This window comes from Corvus kubaryi, unplaced genomic scaffold, assembly GCF_017639235.1.
Source record: "Corvus kubaryi isolate FWS band 111438036 unplaced genomic scaffold, C.kubaryi_AGA036_p1.0 37284, whole genome shotgun sequence".
Classification (NCBI taxonomy): domain Eukaryota; kingdom Metazoa; phylum Chordata; class Aves; order Passeriformes; family Corvidae; genus Corvus; species Corvus kubaryi.
Window position 1 is genome coordinate 6,522,398 of NW_024581088.1, and position 20,973 is coordinate 6,543,370.

The window sequence follows — 20,973 nt, forward strand, 5'->3', positions numbered from 1 at the left end:
TGGTGCCATCCGACCTGCAGGCATTCCATGGGCACTGCCACCTGCTCCGCACGCAGCCCGCAGGCCCCAGCATGAATAGGTTTGCTTTCTCCTGAGATCCAAAAGCTGGGAGCAGCTGGCAGCTACCCACACAGGAGGCAGAAACTCTGAGAATACTTATTTTTCATGAGATAAAAAGCACTCCCTCTGTCACTCACACACATCCACAACCCGGCTATGGATGGACGAGCACAGCCCAGCGGTTTGAGAGCTGGGATTGTTTCCAGCTCTGCCAAAGGGGCTTGCCATCCATCCCAGACAAATCTCATCCTCTCCTTCCCACCCGCTCCTGTCTGTGGCACAGACACCACTATTAATTCACCTACCAGGGGTATTATTAACATTAGGAATACAATAATTACCGTCACGCAGAGGCATTTGCTTATAATCGCAAAGTACTTTGCAGCTCAAAGATAAACACGCTGTCGTTAGCTGGCATCTGGCAGGCAGGAGGGCACGGCTGCCTCGCCAGTGGGATTGACAGCTCCCTCCAGGAGAGGAGAGTGCCTGCAAGGCAGGCACAGCACACGGGAGCCACTTCCCAGCCCTCTGGCCGGCAACAGTTTACTCCATCAGCTGACCTTGGCCACTGACCGCTGGCCTGACAAGTGGCCAACTGGCTCACGAGAGAGGGATCTTCCAGCAGCAGCGCTCTGGGGCTCTGCCTGATCGCCCACATGCCGGCTTTAGCTGAAATCCATCAGCTGCAGGCCTTCATCTTTGGGATCTAAATCCCAAGCCATCAGCATGTGAAATGCCGCTTCCTCCCACCCAGGGAGAGCAGCCCCATCCCTGCTCCCAAACACACGGCTCAGGCAGACCTGGGTACTGCTGCTGAGTGTGTGTTGGAGGGGACACAGGGCAAAACACAATCCCTGGAAACATCATTTTAAACTCAGTGAAGAGACTCTGGTTTGGTGGCATCTCTGCTGCCCAGCACATTAAACTTGTCAATGGTTGAGACCATCTGGGCCGCTGGGTGGATGGAGGAAGCGAGAGGAGGACGGTGATTAACACTGGATCTGTGTTGTTCTCTGCCTTAATATGGGGCACAGGCTCCAGCCTGGTGTTTCAGAGAGTGGCACCACATCCCCCTGGCACGGACACAGGCAGCCACAGCCAACAGCTGAGGGCTCTGAGACTGTCCCAGCCCTTCTGGTGCCAGCACAGGCACCGAGCAGGGCCCAGCTTAAACACTGGGAAGGCAGAGCCATAAAGCAGCGTCTTCCTTCTGTGCTGATGACTCAGGATCCTGGGGGATGCGATGCCTCCTCACTCCTCAGACACCTCAGCCAGCTCCAAGGCCCAGCCAAGGTCCCTTTGTGTTGACACCCACAGGCATCCAACCACCACTCCCACCTCCCCATCTGGCGTGTCCCCCCCACCCTTCTCCACATGGGGAGCGGCTGATCCCCAGCCAGTTCCCCTCAAGCAGCACGTGGTACCTTTGGGCTGGGAGTTGTACACTGCAAACATGTTGATGGCCACGAGCTGGAGCATGCGGGTGCTTCCGATGGGAGGGGGGCTGTGCTGCAGCAGCACCTGGAACTCCCTCAGGACCTCCTCGGCCACCGCAGGGAAAGTCTCCATCCTGCAGACAGAGAGAGAGGCTGGAGAGAGCAGGCTGTGCCCTGGGATGTGGGGTGGGAAGTGGGCACGGTGCAGCCCATGTCACATCTCCTGGGGAAGGGGGAATCCCTGGGGTGCTGTCTCCCACCCAGGAGCTGTGGGGAATGAAGGTGCAGGCTGCTTCCTTAGAGAGGACAGTGAGGGATTGCTCTGTGACCGACAGGCAGCATTCTTTTGGCACAAAACACGGCCTTTATGAGTCATTTCTGACCAACCATTTTTTTCTACTGACTTCTACCAATCTGGGAGAGGTGCCAAGGGGCCAGCAGCTCACTTGGACCAGGAGCAGCCCATGGGACTCCCAAGGCTGCAGCAAAACGCACACACTGGTGCCACATTGCGGATGTGGCAATTCCAGTGCATTGAATGCTGGCCAGAGCGTGCTTCCTCCAGAACTCCTCGCTGCAACATCGGATCCCATGGCACCGAGCCCTGTCTCCCCCAGGCTACACACTCTCCAGCACTGTGATTGAGCCCCTAAACTTCATCACTTCGAGCCCCACAGGACAGGGACTCTGACTCGTGGAGCTGCTGACAGTGTCAAAGCTGGAGCGGGTCCCCGCAGCCGCAGCGCCGCTGTCGCGCGTCAGGACACAGCAGACCGTGGCTGCGGGGCCACGGCTGGGGATGGGGTGAGCTTTCAACACCACTCACAAGCGCCCATGGAAATCTGACACCTTTATCCTGCTCTTCATCACTAAGGGAATTAGCTGAGGTCACTTATCAAAGCTGTTGGATCCTCAGCAACCTCCGAGCTGAAGCGGGGGGAAAAATTGAAATGATTGCAAAGTGCACAGTCAAACCCCAAAATGACTGACATGTGGTTGCCCACAACAGTCCTCACCTGGCATCCCACAAAGACAATTTTATAACCAAGAAGCTGCCCAAAACCTTGGGAACTACTGGGGGGGGGGGGGGGGAATGTGTGGGATCCTCCTGTCCCACTGCCTCTTCTGCAGAGTTTGCTGTATTGATTCTTGTTCCTACACTAGAGAAAGCCACAGCCAGACCCAGCAGACTGAATATCTCCCACAAAGTGTCCACACCAGCTATCAGTGACATTATCAAGTGCCCACATGGGAGTGAGGGAGCCAAAACCCACAGTGGGTGAGGCATCTGGAACCGGGGCAGGCGACCTCGGGGGCCTCCATAAGCAATTTCCTCTATCTTCCCCCAAGAGATTCAGATCTTGTGATATCACCACGGGCTGGATTAATGAGCCACTTCTGGTAACCCACATGGGCAATTCTGCTGGGCTTCCCCAACAGACTTCAGGACGGTGACAGCTTTATTTTTAAAGACACAAATGGCTTTATTCTTAGCCACAGTTCATGGGTGCTTTTCATCACCTGGGTGTGCCTCTACCAGCAGGGCACCCTCTCCCCGGGCACTGTTTGCTGGAGCAGTTCAAAGTCTCTGTTACCTTCCCAAAAACATGGGCTGGAACAAACAGGCCCCTTGTACGTTGTAGCTGTGCGGAACGGAGCAGCTCTGTCAGTACAAATGCACTGCTTTCCCTGCAAAAGGCAACTTCCCAGGATTTGGGGCACAGCCAGAGAATTAGAGCAAACTGATTGCTTCTAAAGACTTCCTAATTTTGAGAAATTTCAGACTACATCCAGTGTATCCAGCAACATCCTCCTAGGGCAGACAGCACTCTGGGGATGGAGGAGCCCTTTGCAGGATGGGTTGTTACTGAGGAGATGAAGATTATTGCCATGGAATAACAACAAGAAGGAGTGAGGGCTTCCTCAGCCCCGCCAGCTGTGCTTTGATACCACAGCACATCTGGAACAGCATGCAGTAACCCCACTGAGCTCAGAACCAGCAGGTCAGGAGCCGAGCGGAAGCTTTTAATAAATTGCTTACCTGTGGTTTTAGGAGCAAGAGTCCAATTAGGACAACATCATCTTTTCCATATTTTTTCCAGATAAATCACTCAAGATCCTGCCCAAAGAGGACTTGGCTACCCCTCACCTTTTACCTATTTTAAGCACGGAAGCTGTTTAGCAGGGCTGGACGATTTTCTCTTCCTGTGTCATGGTATTACTTTCTAGTTCCCTTCTAAGTACTTCAGGGCATATTGTACCATTAAACATACTTGGGTTTTCTAAATGACTGTCCTGGGAAGCAACTGCCTCAAACGCTGCATCTTAATTTCACAAAAGTCTCAGGAGCCAAATGTGCAACTGATCTCTGCTACATCCCCATTAATCCCCTGCTGGCATCCGTTCAACCGGAGCTCAACTGCGAGCGCGGCCCCACAGCGCCAGGGACCAGCAGCTCCCCGGATGTTCTGCCCTCCAGCACAGACCCTGCACTTCCAGAACCTTCTGTGGACTCTTCAAGTTCTCCTCCTCTTTTCCTGCAGGCAGCAGGACACCCAGCTCTGCCTCCTCGCTGCAGGCCAGCCTGGTGCCCGTGAGTGGATAATCAGTGCCTTGTGACTCAGGGAGAGATCAGCAGTGACCCTCAGACACTTGGATCTCCAACAAATCACCAGCCTCTGCTTCCATTTTTTTAATGAAGGGTCCAAAGTGCCCCCCCTGAGTGGTCAGCCCTGTAAGCACTGGACACAGCAAGTGCTGAGTGCTGCTGTGTGGCAGGATCTGAGCTGTTCCCAGTACTGCTGTTGCTTCTGTGCTCCAGGAGGGAAAGGGGACAAAGAATTATAGATCCGAGTCAAAAAACCCAACAGCAGGGACAAGCTGTCACTTTGCACCCACACTCCCTTTACCTACATGGCCTGGAAAAGGCCTTTCAGCCCTGTGACTTGTAGCCAGCAGTCCTGCAGGAGAATGAAGGAGCCAACAGAGCTCAGGAGACTCTGGCTGGTTCCGAGGCACTGGCAGCTCAAGCAGAGACCCACATGGGGTCTCTCCTCAGCAGCTGCTCCCACACAGCGAGGGCCGGTCCGGACCTGGAGCAGAGGCAGCGCCATGGGAAGCCCATCAGCTCCGAGGCTGAGCTCTGCCCTCGGGGTCATAGGGATGTCCCCCAGGCTGGGATCTCAGCCCAGGCTGGGATCAGGCTTGCTTTGCTTCAAGGGTAGCTGTTCAGTTACTTGAAACCCATTTCTGACAGCCACTGCCAAGGGCGCTTTGTACAAACCAGTTCCCACAGCCAGGGCAGCTCTCAGCTACGGGGTTTTCACCGAAGTGGCAGCAAAGAGATGAAGGGCAAGGCTTGTTTTGACACACTCTGGATGGCAGCTTTCAGCCACCATGTGGATCTGCCTCGATGGCTTTGTGTTCCTCACAGGCAACAGCCACTGAGAGCTCCAGGAGGCAGCTTTGCACTGGGTGAGGGCAATGGAAGAGAGGGGGTTAAACCCAGAAATTCAAGGGAAGGGAGCACAGTTAGGTGATGGGAGAGAGAGAAAACAGCCTCTAGTCCCTCCTGGGTGTGTGAACCATCTGAGCTCAGCTTCTGCCAGAGGGTCCTGGTGCATGGGCAGGAGTGGGCTTTGAGGTGGGGGGAAGGAAAAGCCCAAGCTCCAACCAGTGTGGATTGGAGGGCGGGTAAGGAGAATAAGAACCAGGAGGCTAGGCCTGCAAGAATTCACACCCTGTGCCCTCAGCTCCAAACACAGCTTAGTTGCTAACAATATTAAATTCCAAAAAGACTTGTAATGTAGGAAAATAAAATAAACATCCTGCACACTTACCCAATCCTGGTAAACAGCTTCCCATGGGCATGGAGAAAACTGAGGATGAACCTTTTGTTCAGCTGCATGGGAAAAAAAAAAAAAAAGCAAAAAAAAGAGAGAGAGGAGAAAACAATTAAACTCTCTCCTATTTCCTGTGAATTAAGAATGTCCCCAGTGACAGAAGAACCTGGCCTGGATGCTGGGGGTGGCACTGGAGATGGGAACCAAATGGACATGCCCAAACTCTTACAAACATCATGCACAGAGGCAGAGGCAAGTGCCAAACAGCTGGAGCTGGAGCTGGAACCGGAGCTGGGAGAGGCGATGGAGACACAGCACCCTCTGCCGGGTCCTGTGATCCTGCACAGGGCTGCTGTGCCTCGGGAGCCCCAAACCCCACACCCCGGGCACCCCAAACCCAATACCTGCACCCCCAAATCCGATACCTAGGCAAAGGTCTCTTCCCCCATGTCTCACGAACTCAAAGCTTAGCACAGCCCAAGGGGTTCTGCAAAAGGAGTCCCCAAAGGCAGCGTTCCCCACTAGCATTTCCATCGACAGAAAAAACAACCCCACAACCACCAGCAGCAGCCTGTTCCGTGCTCCCGACTGTGTCAGAGGCAGAGCAGCAGCTGGACACGGCAGAGAGGGAGCAGGATGTCCTCCCCAGCGCTGTTCTGCAGAGCAGCCAGCACAGAGGGCTCAGCAGCAGCACTCAAAGCACTTTTTGTTTGTGCCCTATCAGGAGCAGCTTCCAGAAGCAAGGGAGGACTGGGGTGATGCTGCACCCCATCATTTAACTGGTGTTACAGACAGTGCTCAGATGTGCCAGCAGAGCCCCTGAGACCCTGCATTTTGAACAGCTACTGAACTGCCCAGAGAAGCTGAGGATGCCTCATTCCTGGAAGTGTTCAAGGCCAGGTTGGATGGGGCTCTGAGCAATCTGCTCAGGTGCAAGCTGTCCCTGCCCACGGCAGGGGGGTTGGAACTAGATGGTCTTTAAGGTCCCTTCCTACCCAAACCATTCCATGATTCCGTGGACGTAGAGCTAAGGGGACACAGGGGAGCTGGCTGTAGCACACGGTGTGAAGGCAGCTTCCTGCCCTGCTTGCATCCCCTGACTTCAAAACCTGCCTTGAATAATTGCTTACTACTGCCCCAGGCCACCTCTGCTCGCTCAGCACAGCTCCAGGCTTTCCCAGTCCTTATCTACACGGCTCTGAGGATGGCTGTGGGTGGGTAAGCACTCACTCAGCCTGGCCCTGGAGGTGGCTGTGTCACAGCAGGAGTGGACTGGCCTCACTTTTACCTTCCCCAGAGCAGGAGGTTTTCCTCTCTCGCCTGTGCCTGCACAGTCTCAGCGCGCTGAGAAAAGCCAGGCCCCGAGCGCTGCGAGGGAGACGCTGACCAGGAGCGACCCAGAGCACCACCACGCTGCTCCAATCCACCCAGGGCTTTTACAGCTTCAACTCCCCCACTTCCACTCGCAGGGGGAAGCAGGAGCACAGGGAGAGGATAAGATTACTGTGCAGGGCTGTGGCAGTGCCCAGCCAAGAGCTGGGCACGTGCCAGAGGATGCAGAGTGGGCACTGGCCGGTGCCTCCCGAGCTCCCTGCCAGGCCTGGCTGCAGGGGACAGGTGTCACTGGCATCCCAGCTCTGGTGCCACCTCCCAGCCCCATTTGCTGAGCCCCTGGGCTCATGCCATGACCGATGCCAGCTGCTCTGCACCTTCAGTGAGGTGTAATTAACCCGGCTGCATTCCCGAAGGATCCATGCAGGAGAATGATGCCCTGCTGCAGAGTCGCTCCCGGGCCATGTGCGAGTTTAAACATAAAACCTGTCTCATAAAACAAGCCAGACCAATTAAACTGGCCCCTGCAGCAAGGGGTTCTTGCTTACTCACTATTTTACTGCTGCCCTAAAGAGCCCTTTCCACTAGAACTCAACTTGATTTGCCACCATTTTATTAACTCTGCAGATGGAACCCAGAAGAGACTGGGGAATACTGGGACAGCACAGCAAAGCCCTTATTCATTCTGCCAGTGAAGTTTGGATATAGCTGATTCTTCACCTTAGGACACTGTGGTAATTGAGAGCTTGAAGCCTTTAACAGGTACTTTTTTTTCAGGCAACAGCTTGTGGAGGCAAAAAGCTGGTTTGTGACCAGCTCTGGCTGAAATCAGAGACCCTGACACAGACACAGCCCAAGGAATCTAAGGAATCACAGCGCCCAGCTCAGTGCAGGAGCCTTGGCGGGGCAGGGGGCAGTGCTCTGCCCCACAGCAAGACCCTGTGCAAGATCTGGAAAAGGGGGTCCATGCTTCGAGGGGGAGTATGGAAAAGAGAAGGAGCTTATGGCCTGACCCATCTCTACTGGAAAGCAGTACTCATGGGCAGGCTGCAGGTGGGGGAAAGAAGAAATTGGGGCAGAAGATTTCCTCCAAGGCCCACATTCACCCACGGCCCCAGGAGTGTTCTGAGATCCCCACACTTTACCGGCAGCGGGGGAAAACCAAAATTCCCCACCTTGAATGGGAAGTGACACCCAGCAGGGACATGCCCAGAGTGTTTCCACAGACATCCAGCTCCAGCAGGGCTTGTCAGGACATTGGCTTCGCCCCCATTTTCTCAGAGCAAGTTTCACACTCAGCCTTTCCACTCGCAATCCCAAGGACTAACCAGTCACACTCCCCAGGAACCAGTACAGAACTGGGACAGAGATATGTGCTCACTTATAATTGTTTTTAAGGAAATGTGATACCTGCCTCTAGGAATGAAGCATGTTTCATGCCTCTTGCCAACTTAAATCACAACCTCAGCAAGCCCAGGCAGAGCCCTGTGTGCCCCACACTGTGGCATCTCAAGCAGGCACCTCTCGCTTCTTTCACCACTTTTTCTCTCACAGCCTCGAGGTTTTGATGAGCTCATCACTCAACTTTGGACCTTTCATCTTTGGGTTCATGCTAAGGTCATGGGGCTGCTTTGACTGGGCTTTTCTCTGGATGACTGTTTCCCTACTGACTCACCTGTCCCTCAGCCTCTGGGAGCCCTCCCAGCTCCTCCCATCAAACTCAGCTTCTCACGGGGAGAGGGAAACGGCGACCTCCGTGAGTGGCTTGGCACAGAGGAGGAAGTTCTGTCACCTCCTGCTCTGCATTCACATGGCAGAGAGGAGCACTTCCCAAAAGCATTGCCAGCATGCTCACTACCCTGACGGTGCTGCCACGAGCTCTACAACAACTTACTGCCTTCATCTCACTCACTGTGCAGCTTAAAAACGGTCCCCTCCAAAGATTTCCCAAAAACAGCCCTCATGCCAATATCAGGATGCCAGACCAGGACTCCCAGCACACTGACATTGCTGCCCTTTGTGGGCAACACTGCTCCTTGGGACAGGGAACCAAATCTGGATGGTCCCAGTCGCTCACTTGGGAAAAGCCCATCAAGAAAAGCTTATGCAACAACGAAACTATGTCAAAAACTGGATTTTGGCCCTTCCAGCTGAAAAGAGGGCATCACCGATATGGAAGTTATGAGCATATAGTGAAGGCATTAGTTACAAAAACAAACCAGCTGTCAAAAAGAAGGGGTCCCTGCACACAGTAGTGCCTGAAGCTGAAAACAGCTGTTTCTGCTGTCATGAGTCAGCATGTGCAGACAGACTAAATCCACCTGGGAAGACGCAACCTCACCAGAGGAAGCAGCCCAGTGCTGCTTGGGGAGCATTCACACACCTCGCCGCCAACCCAACTGGATTTGTTGCCATGGAAGGAATCAACAGTGACTAACAACTTCTCGTGGAGCAGCTAAAAGAGCAGAGATAGCAATGGGGCTGAACAGCCAGCTCAAATCTCCTCGAGGCCGCAGGGAGCACGGCCTGACAGCAACACAGAACCGCTCGGGCAGCTTCGGGAAAGGTCCACCTCATCTCCAGCCAGGAGAGAAGAAAGCAACACTCAGCCTCTAGAGACTGCACTGACCACGCTGAAAGTGGTGTTCCCCACCCCAGCACAGCAATGCTGGAAATGCCAGAGGAGAGCACAGGAAAAGGAGTGCCATGAGCCAGGCTGGGAAGCAGCGCTGCTGTGCTTGAACCCGTTTGGCTCTGGGCAAGGAGTGCACAGAGCTTTGGCACCTGAGCATCAGCCCCAGCTGTGAAGGAGGCACCAAATAAGGGAAAGATTCTGGAGAAGCGACTCGTGGGGAAAAAGCGTTTCAAGTTAAAAATTGTTACTTCAGGTTTGGAAGTAAATTCCAGGATCTGGTCTTTATCAAGCAAGGCAAACTTTCTTCAACATCAGCAAAGCATCTGTGGAGCAGAAAGCGGTGTCAGAGTCAAAATAGGCTGCAAAAGACAAGTCCATTAATCAAGAGACCAGATGCAAAACTGCCTGTAACAAATGCTCTGTCTCCACCGGAGTGGAAGGGCCTGGAGCACAGCAGGACGTTCTCCTGAGTCTAAGGGTCTCCTCGGTGACAAGGGGTTGGGATACAGACCACAGAGCCACACAGCTCTGCTCCAAAACACGTACCACACTCATCCCAAATATTTTTAGGGTTTCTTGGGCAGTCAGGCTTTTCCAGGCACAGCTTCCTTGCTGAGAACTGTGTGAAATAACATCCAGGCACCCAAAACGTGCCATATTCTCACTCCCAGCTCAAGGGTTTATTCCTCTTTTTCCACAGGCAGCTCCCTCAGAGCACCCAGTCCAACACTGATACAGAGATTCCTGAAAAGCCCAGGATGCTGCAGCGGGCTCGGCTGGCAGGATACCAGGAGGAGTTTTTACTGCTACAGGTGTAACCCCACCAAAGTGCTGGTGGAAAGGGTTTTGTGCAAATGGCTACCCTACACAAAGGAGATCAGACAAAAGGGCTGTTAAAATTGTCTGGCATTTTTGCAGTGTTTACAAGGTACCCACAGAGCTGTGGGCAAATTCCAGCTGGGCTAATTACCATAATCACTTCTCTTCATATACCACCTGCAACCACAAATGGATACAGGGCTTGCCTTGGCTGCTTCTTGCCACGTGTTTAGTGCAGGTTTCTGCTTAGCAGAGCAATGTCCTGCCCTGAAATGGATTTCTGTAGCAGCAGAAGCAATTCCAGTGAAAATCCTGCTACTTAACGTCAGACACTGCACAAACGTAAAATCCAATTTGCTATGACATGGAAGAGAGAGGGAACCCTGATGCATCATGGCCTTAAGGCATAAAAAAATTAATTTACAGGTAAAGACACACTGAGACACTCCTGCAGCTCCCTCGTCTTTCGCAGTGCAGCAGCTCCAGCTCCAGGACACATCTCATGGCTGTAAGAGTTACAAGCCAGCAACCCAGCAAGAGGAAAAAGAGGCATTTAAGAAGCCCCTTGGCAAAAGCAGTGAGCTTTTGAGTTCTTCCTTCATCCCAGCAGGGAGCAGGTGAGAGGAAAAACGTTAAGGAAGAAAATTATCTGCTTTAGTAATGTAAAGATCAAGCTATGGTAACTTCACTGGCTCCAAAACAAGTATCTGACTTCTAAACAAATTCAACATAATTTAATAACGAATTTACTAGCAGAACTTTCAACTCAATGAAAGCAGGTCAAATGGAATATTTATATGTGTGTTATTTCCTTTTCAACCAAGCTTGTAGCTAAATTTGGTTTCCATGAATTAGTAATGTGCAACATTCTTGAAAAAATATCATTAAACGAATAAACTGATTCAGTAACCTCTTAAAGAGAGGTCTTCAGGGACCCTCACTGAACTGGATGGGAAGAAGATGGTAGAGACTCACTAGCAAGGTTTTTGGTCAACAAAAGGAAACTCTGCTGTCAAACTGCCCGTTTGGAGCAGTAAGTAACGATGGCTGCAGAGCATTCACATGGGGTTTACTATAACAGCTTCAAAATCTGGGGGTTTCCAACACCAAATGTCATGTTATTCATCTGGCATCACATGCAAAATTAAGTCTCCAGGAGATCGTGCCCGAGGCAGCTTCTCCAAAAAGCCTTTAGGGACCACAATGGCTGAATTCCCAAGGCGGTGTCCAGCAAAAAAAGGATTAAACGCATCCCTTGGTTGTGCAAGCAGAGCAGGCACTGGACAGCACATTCACATCTAAATACAGCACTGTGGGGGATGACACTGAAATACTGCATCCAGCTCTAGTGCCCTTATTTTTTTAAAAGGATGCTGAAAAATTGGTAAGGATCCAAAAAAACAGCCATAAAAGTGATTCAAAGGCTAGAAATTATGCCTTGCAGTGAAAAATTTCAACAGCTCAATCTGTTCAGTGTTATCAAAATAAGACTGGGAGGCGACTGGATTGCTGGGTGCAAAGTGCCTCTGTGGTACTTAAGGGCTCTTCACTTTTGCAGAAGAGCAAAGCACGGGAACAAACTGGGAACATTCACTCCATAAATAAGGTAAAAGTGTCTCAAAACCAGTGCAATTATCACTGGAACGAACTCCCCAGGAAAAGGGTGGATTCTCAAGGCTGGATGTCTTTCTGGAAGTACTGTACTTTCTGGAAGTACTGCTTTAGCCAAACACGAGTTATTTGGCTTCATATAGGAGTAGCAGGGTGAAATTTAAGGACCTGTGATATACAGGAGATCAGACAAGATGATCTAATGGTCCCTGCTGACCATAAACTCTCTGAATCAATGCAAACATGCCAGAGAGTCCTCAGCTGAGATATCAAGTTCATTTTTGACACAAAACTTTTCACAAATTGGCTCTGGTGCTGCAGGTCGTTTAGGATACAAGCTCAGCTCTTCAAGGCTGCATCTGGTTAAGCACTGAAAGCCCAGGCAGAGCCTTCTGTGTCCAGCAGGTGAGGGGGAGGCCACGTGCACTAAAGCAGCTCCAACCAAAAGCAGCTTATACTCAAATGCTCACTGTTTGCCAGGAATAAACAGCGTTCACCTTCCTGTGACAGAAAACTGACACGAAGAAATGTGTGATGAATTCTGGTTGTGAGAGATCAGCTGTTAAGGCAGCTCAGGGTGTTGTCAGCCCTCTTTACTACTCCAGAGTAGATTATTTGTGGGGTTAAAGCATAAAGGAGGGAGATAATGTGAGAAATTAAGAAGGGTGAAGACTGAAGAGATCGAACCCTGAAAGGCTTAGGATGGAGTTGGGCCAAGAGAGGAGACATTTGGACAACAGGCTGAGCAGAGGCAGAGCCTTCCAGAAGGATGACAGCATTATCTCACGTAACCTTCACATTCCCACTCTTCCAGCCACGCTCCCCGTCTGGGATAATGGGAGCTGCTCCCAGCCAGGCTGTGCCTCAGACTCCCACAGCCCACAGGTAGTTGTCCACCCTGCTGCATCTCCCTCTCCACTCTGAATTATGCAGCAATGAAATCTGCTGGGGAGGAAGAGTAGAGCCAAGGACAGAGGAAATGACACAGACTCCAGCAGGTTCCACTCCCTGATCCTCCGGAAGGAAGTTTCTTTCCTAGTACCCACCTCCACAGTGGATACGAAGCCTGTCTGGAAATGGCTCATTCAACACTGAAGAGGAATAAACATTCCCCATGGCAGAATTAAGAGGTTTGGCTGTGGGATACGAGGTGCCAATCCCAAAAAGTCTACAACAGACAGCAGGAAACGTTGGCCTGGGCCAACTTCAGACAAAGATCAAGGTTAGACTAACAACAAAAAAAAGATCTCAAGAGAAATCAGTGTCTACAGCCTTCACCCTGCTCTGGGAAATCTCCCAACCCTGCTATTAAGATATTTTACTTCCTTTACCAGTACTGCCAATTCCGGCAGCATTCTCATCTCAAGTGCAAACTCTCCCTCCCAACACCACTGTGCAGCACCAGGATCATCAAGCCCACTGCTCTGAGAAAGGCCTCGTGTGCAGCAGCAGGAGGGGGTTTGGTTACACACAAATCCCTGCCTGATCAGCACCAGCAGGAGAGGAAATGAGGAAAGAGTGACTGACAGGGAAAGGCGGTTTCTGGATGATTGTACTTGGTTTTGGAGTATGAGAAGCTTGTTGGAACACAAAGTCTCGCTCCCCTCACCGCAGCCTCTCTGAGCACTGGGATAGAGCAGAGCCCCTCACACAGGCACAACTCAGCGATGTCCTTGTAGTGCTTCTACCTCTGATCCACCACACACATTAGCACCAGATGCCTGTTGCCAGAAGGAGAACATGCCAGTGTTTCTCCCATTCAAGCAACATTAGAGCCTGCCTTGTTCTTCACAGTTAAATAAAACCACCAACGTGGCCTAAAAAGAAGAAGGTGGCGGGGGGGTGGAAAAGATCAACACCAACTTCTGGAAACTGTTACCAATAGCTCAGCCTTCAATTTATGGGTAGTGACAAAAGGACAGGTTGTGCTGGAAAGCAACATTTGGGTTGTACATGACATGAATGCACAAGCTGTCGTGGAGCATCCATGGAACATCACAAGCCCAGGCAAAGTGGACCAGCATTTCTGGTTGGATTGCTAACACAGGAACTGCAGCCGAGAAGGTTTTTATCAGCAATTTAAAGTGAAAACACAATTTATTAAAAAAATGAAGTGCAAGCAGGGATGGTGCACTACTGGCAGGCAAAAAAAAGCCAGTGCTGAGCTGCATGGCTGAAAGTCACGTCTCAAACCCAGCGAGACCAGGAGTGTGGTTTTGGTGTTTAACCAGTTTCAACTGCAGCCTGGCACTCTTTTACTTCCTCTGCAGAGAAGTCTTCTCACTGCTGCGGGAAAGAAACCAACCTCACCACGCGAACCAAAATGGCTCGAGTAAAAGTAAAGCCCCAAGGTGGCTTGGTGGCCGAGGTCATATCAGGAAGCAGAGGGCTTGCAGGCAGAGGAAAGCACTCAGAAAATACTCCCGCTGCCAACCAAGAAAGAGATTACAGAAAAGGAGGCAGGGCAGAGAATTAATGCAAGTCCAGCAGTAAAGAGGCTGAGAAGCCTCTTTCACACGCCACCAGCTCCCCCATGCTCAAAACAGTTTGTAAACTGTTTCCTAAACACAAGGGGAAAAAAAAACCCCAGACCTAGTCCTGACCTCCATGAATGAGTAACCAAACCCAACAGCTTCCTGCAAGCTTGTGGGGGTGAGGAAAATGAGGGCAGGACAGAGGGAATTCCACGCTTCTCCCTCTCAAGTCTCACTTTGGGCACAAAGATTAAGGATGCAACAGCTCTTGCTGTTCTCTCATGTGGGCATGTTCTCTCATGTAGGCAGTAGATGAAGGCCAGAAATAAGGGAAGGCAGCCCTTAGCTGACTGCTAGTTCCTGGCATTCCCACCCCAGAGAGCATCTCTGCTTGTTGCTGTGCTGCAGGGGAGGCTCAGCAGGGGCTGGCAGCTCTGCAGAGGTGTGGATCAACCACAGCTACGAGCAGGCTGGGGGCAAAGCACTGCCATCCTCTGACAGCAAGGACAGCCCGTAACAACAGCAGACCACAGACAGGATCACTCACATCCAATACTAGAGAGCATCTAACCAGAGAGGGGACAAACTTCCTGACCTAACAGAAGCCACCCTCCTGTGACAAGGTGCCTACAATGTAAGAGCTTGTGTGCATCCCACTGGCTCCTTCCGTGAGCAAAACCTGAGGGGACACTCCCTCCCTTTGGGGACACACTTACACTGCTGCTGTGCTGTGGCTCAGATGTTTAACTGGTGTGGGAATAGCTGCAGCAACAGCACACAGGGTATGTCCAGGCACTGCTGGGCTAGTGGGTCCCATTCCCTCCACTCTCTGCACCAGCATCTAGTTTTGGGTTAAAAAAAACCCTAAAAGTGTGCAAGAGTCAGCACAGGACATCATGTGCAGCAGCAGGGTTACCTTTTTGGGGAGCCACGCCCCAGCAGTGGGGGGAAGGCAGCAAGTCTGTGCTTTTCACCCTGCCCATCTAAACCACAGGCGCAGCCCCAGCTGCCTGGGTTCATTTTCCAGATCAGAGGCTCCTAAAATGGACCATTCCGAGGGCTTTGCCCACCTGACACCACACAGGTATCAAATGAGAGCGCCCTGTAGGAGCCCTGTACTTCATCCAGCAAAGATTATTCATAAGAGCCTGCAAAGAAAAGATCAATCTTTCACTGTCCTGAGAGAAACCACTCAACCATGCTGGCAGTGAGGAGAAATGCTCCCACCAGCCTGGCAGGGATGCACCAAAAATAATGAGTTCCCCAAGCAGCCTCTTCTCCGTGCATCTGTATGGAAGAACAACCATCATTACAGCAATACATCATTTCCACTTCTGCCTGTCACTTACCTCCAGTCATGTGTAATGGAACAGAGTTACAAGGTGAGGGGAAGAGCTGAGAGAGGAGGGAGCAGTGCTCAGAAACAGGGGGGTCTCTGGGGTATATTTGCATGAGCAAAGTTTGGCCATGCTCAGAGACACCCAGCTCACACCACAACAGCCTTTGAACAAACCAGACACTTCCAGGGAGCAGAGGCAGTGACATCCAGGCAAGCTTAACTCTGACACGGGCCACTACTGCTCCCGTGTGTGACTGGTCCAAGTGAAGGACAGGCTAAAGGAGCAGAATGGCCAAGAAACCCCCATCACAACTGTTACCAGACTGAGGTTTCATCCCTCCAGATGCAAAGATCAAGCTCCACCAGATAAAAAACTGCATGGACTGAAACCAGGAAGGAGAAAGAGGCAGCCCAGTCACCCAAGCGGCTGCTGCCCAAGAGGAACAAGTGCACAGAGCAGGAACAACAAACACCACCAAGGAAAAACGGACGTGAAACATGCAGGAGCTGGGGGACAGGGACCCTTTTCACTAAGGACACATGGCCTCTCTCGAGGAAGCAGCCTGGACAGCCCCCCAAGGTCTTGCCCACGCTCCTGGATGCACAGGCATTCCCAAAATTGCCTCATGGTAGTATTTACTGCTCACTCATGGAAACCCTGGTGCAGTGTCCACACTCCTGGTTGCTGAGAAGAAAGTCTGAGTAAAGAAATGGCAGTTAAAATCTCCTCTGAATTCCAGAGCTAATGGTTCCACCCCAATTTCTCTGCCACTGCAAAGGAGCTGTTGCTCCATAGGCACCCAGCACGAGGCAAATCCAAAACCTCTATCCCTGACCAGCAGGCTGGAGGAAAATGGGAATGTTCCTGCAGCTGATGCACAGGGCTGTGACAGCAGATCTTGACTCTGGCCTTTGCTTTCCCAAGAGCTTTTCGGGTGGCCCTACCAAACTTTTGATGGTTCTACAAGACTGACCTCTCACAAAGAGGCTAAGAGACTTAATTCTTTAATGATGATGAAGTATTCAGACATCTGGAGAGAAGTATTATTCAATTACTGGCCTGCCAAGGGAAAACCTCTCTTCCCTAATCTTAGCTGCAGCAATCTTTATTAGTGCCTGCATGCTGCGTGGTAACACAAGGAAGTGTCTACTGCAGAGCACAGGCAGCAGGCAGCAGCAATTGTGAGAACCTTAACTCAGCATTTCCTGACAGGAGTGATTAAAATCTCAAACTCAGTGTAATATTAGCACTTTCTCAAGAGACTGACAGCCCGTTTGCCCTGTTTGCTTTACCAATTCACAGCCTGCAGAGCAAACTGCTTACGGTACTATCAGATTTAAGATGAATACAGACCCATGGCAAATGAAACCAGTGGCAGAGAAGAAATGGCAGAGGCTCAGCTCTTTGGCTCACCAACACAACTGTTCACTGGCTCAGCCTCCTTTTTTAGCATTTCTCATTGGAATTGCACATGAAGTGACCAGATATTGCCAGGTAAAGGGTGAGCCTGCCCCTACACACCCAGAAACATGCAACGTACAAGAGACCACAGAGAACAGCCATTCACAGAATGAAACCCCAAAAGGCTATGGCCAAAACCCTGAGCACAAAACAGCCAGGCTGCAACTCAAACACCTCCTCAGCTTGCTTTGAAACTGTCCCATGCCCTGTGTGCCAGCAGTGCCAAATCCAGTGACAGAGGAAGGGGACAAACACAGATTTATGCCCCTTGGTGTGCACAGGTGGTGCATTCTAGGAAGATGCAGAACTGGAAGAAAAGGGGATGGAGCAAACTGTGAAACGGGCAGCTCTGCCAAGCCTCCACCTAAAAACACAGTGCAAGGCAAACTGCCAGCCCCACATGCTTCCCTCACCCCAGAAATGGCTGCAGTTTGAGTTGGCCTTTTCACTCTTGCCATCCCACATTACCAACTCCAGACTGTGGGCTCCTGACCCTGAAATAAAGAAAATTTGGGGCCTTTGTACAGAGCTGCATAAGGGAAAATGAAGTCAGTGTTGAGCAGAGATGTGTAAGCCTGTGCTGACAGGGACAGCACACACACCAGCAGGTCCTGGGAGAGCAATCGTGCAGCACCTCCCTGCCAAGTGTGTCACATCACAGGACTGGCACCTCACCACATGCACGGTGAAGACAGCAACTACTGAGGACAGAAAACATCCCCAATCGATTTCTTGCCACCTGTAGAACAGCATCCTCACACTCAAACCACTTGTGGCTGGGTTTGAAACAACAGCCTCTGTCTGAAGGGTGCAAGCAGCCTCAGTCCCACACCCTGCACAGAATGCACCCAGAGCTGTTATACCTCTACTTGCAGCGTTCTATCTGCTGCTGCCATCTGAACTGATCCATTTTACCCTGTAAAATGCCCTTCTCTGGCCCAGAAATAGCTGCCATAAGACTGATGCCTCTGCTACCTGCAGAGCACAGCTGTCAGGGCCAGCACAGAACACAGCCTGCCTCTCTCCGCCCTTTCAAGGGCTGAAGCTGGCAAGGAAGGGACCGAGGAGGCAATGACACATTTAGCCTCATTTCCCCAAAATGACACACAAACGCTGGCACACGTCCCCTGGGAGCAGAGCTGTTCCCTTCCGGCCAGCCGGGGATGTGGGGCAGAGGTGCTGCCAGGACCAGGGCTGCTCCTGCTCCTGTCCCGGCCAGGCAGGGCCCTTCCGAGGCCAAACAGTGCCACACAGTGGCAACTCAGGGCTGCTCGGCTCCTCTCCAGCCGAGCAGCTCCAAAACACCCGGGGATGCTGCGAGGAGCAGGCTAAGAGGCTACAGCTTCAAGGAGGAAGGAGTCCAGAGCTTCCCGCAGAGCTGCTGTCTTTATCCAGCCCACGGCTTCACAGCTCGGGAGCTTTGGCAGCGACACAGATTTAAGGTTTTCTTTCCACGTGGTTATTTTGGGTGACAGGGCCCCATAAGCAGTTGCACCAACTCGAGTGCTGCCCCACGGCAGGCGCAGGCAGCCTGAGAATAAATATCTTGGCTGCCAAAACCAACAGTGCCCAAACGCAGGCCCTCAGCTCTCCCCACCCTTTTGCCATTCTATTTTCTGCTGGCGTGGCTTCTCCATGATCAGAAAGCTCATACTCTTCAGGAGCCAATGTTTCAAACAGAAGGAAATCAAGACTAATGGTAAATATCAGACAAACGTGTACAGACAGTGGCAGCAAGCTGCACTTCATAGAGCACAGACCCCACAAACAGAGCGAGGGGAGGCTCTACACTGGTGCACTACAAACACATTGCTGCCTCCCACTTTGCCAGCTGCTACACTGCCTCATGTGAGAGCACTGCAAAAGAGAAAACCCCCAGTGCCCCAAAAACACTGACAGCATCTTACGCCGAGCATCTTCATCAATGATTGATGGAGAAGCTAAAGCTTGGCACGTTCCTTTCAATGATGCTGAGGAAGCAAAAGTCCCCAGAAGAAAAGCTGAGGAGAGGGAAAACAACCAAGGGCAGGAACATATGAAAAATGCTGCAGCAACGTGCCAGAGCTTATCTTTCAAAGCTCCAAGACTTCACCCCAGTTCCACCCAGCTGAAGTCACAAATTCGTTGCAAAAGCACAAATCCAAGAAGCTTTGGGCCCCACAGTGTGCAGGGAAGGTCTTCCCAGCTCTCCTAAACTCCCATCCTCAACAGCCATTTTAGGACAGGCAGCCCAGAGCTCCCTGGCAAGTTCTCTTGCAACTCAAATGTGCCAGAGCAGTGCAAAGATTCCTGGAGGATGAGCTCCCAACCACCACTGCCTTTGCCCGCATTCCTGGGCCTGACACAGAGTTCACCCAGGCTCCTCCTGCAAGGTACAGCTGGACAGGCTCATAGGAGACACCACCAGTTCATTATATTTTTAATTCTTGCAAAAGAAAGGTGCTGGTCTGGCCTCTCAGCAGAGCAAGTTATGCAAATGTAACACCTACACTGGAAATTGAAACCATGGTTTTCACATTCCCAGTGCAAACCTCCAACCATCTGGCAATGGGACAAGTGACACACTTCCAGAACAAGCCTCAGAACTTCCAGGGTCACTGTTAACCCTGATCTCCAGCACGTGACCTCATTTCCCACTGGGAACCTCACCCAAGTTAGAGCCCTCAGAGCAGAAGCATTTTACAGCATCTTCTGTTTGTGCCTCTCTCCTGTTCCACATCAGCCACGCCATCGCGCGCTGCCAAGAAAGGGATGGTAACAACAAGCCTTAAACATGAGAGGCACGAGGTCACCAGCTCCTCAGCCTGACCCAGGCACAGCTCCCACAGGGAAAGCCAAAACACTGGAAAATTTAGCAACAGGAAAGCAAAACAGATCCAGTGTCATTCCACTGCATTCCAAACACATGACACCAAAGCCAACCGCCGCCTCCTGCAGTACTCACGTCGCTGGGGCTGAGGTTCCCAAGCCCATTGTCCTGCTCAGAATCCCGGCCGGACTCGTGGCCCTGGGAGGAACGGGGGTGGGAGGGATGGATCCAGATCTCCAGCCTGGTGGCATCATCTCCCACTTGTCGCAGCGTGGATTTCTTGCCTTTGCCCCGGCGGTTGGGGCTCACATCCAGCACCTGATGTTTCCTGTGCTCCATCTGCTCGGACTGGGCACACAGGACACATTCAGATCACAGAGGGATCAAGGGTCAGGGGAAGTGTATCATTTCATTAACATGGAAAAATTAGCCCTTTGCCCTGCTTCACAACCCAGGGTCAGGTCCAGAATTTGGTTCTGACTCTACAGGACAGTGCAGGTGAGAAGTTTTCAACTCCAACTATCCCAGGACAAGAGTGTCCAGTCCCAGGAGTGTGTGGCAGCCCATGTGCTGTATTTGGGGTGACTCCCTGGGGCACAAAGGCACTGCAGCCTCCCTTACCCATCCCCACAGGAGTGGGGCACCCACGGAATAAAGCAATGATTGTGCTACACACCAAGGCCACGCTGCAAACCACAGCAACCTACAGCCCTTGCTGAGCTCAGCTAAATCAGTTTGTGACACAGAAACAAGAGATTCAGCTGCTCAAACCACCCCAAAGCCATCATTCTGAAGGCTGCCTCTCTCATGAAATTTCTTAGAAGTAGGTAAGGAGTGCCTCCAAGTCCAAAAGCCACCATCCTCTCCATGCTCTCCAGCACAGGCAGGTGCAGCATCCACAGCCCAGCTCCAAGGCTCACCTTGCGTTTTGTCTCCTCAAACAGACTCATGAGGCTCTCCTTGGCAGTGAGGATGGGGTTGCTGGCAGCCAGGCTGCGCATGTAGTAGTACACAGCATCCAGCTTCCTCCTCTGCAAGAAACACAACCAGGCTCAGAGCTGCCACTCCTTCTGGGGCATCCAGAGCCAGGCTCCCATGTGCTTCCCCTTCCCTCTCCCTCAATACTGCCTGGGACAGACAGACACAGTCAGAAA

General features: G+C 51.8%; 1 protein-coding gene across 3 annotated transcripts in view; it reads right to left on the reverse strand.

The window, feature by feature from the left end:
* The window catches only part of SMG6 (SMG6 nonsense mediated mRNA decay factor), a 108,370-nt gene that overhangs the window by 77,309 nt on the left and 10,088 nt on the right, over positions 1–20,973 (reverse strand). For all 3 annotated transcript variants that reach the window (XM_042026126.1, XM_042026125.1, XM_042026124.1), the window contains exons 7-10: positions 20,740–20,850; positions 19,955–20,167; positions 5,336–5,397; positions 1,485–1,630 (exon numbers count right to left, since the gene is read on the reverse strand). In XM_042026126.1, coding sequence (XP_041882060.1) covers positions 1,485–1,630; positions 5,336–5,397; positions 19,955–20,167; positions 20,740–20,850 — 532 coding nt within the window. The remainder of the gene's footprint in view (positions 1–1,484; positions 1,631–5,335; positions 5,398–19,954; positions 20,168–20,739; positions 20,851–20,973) is intronic.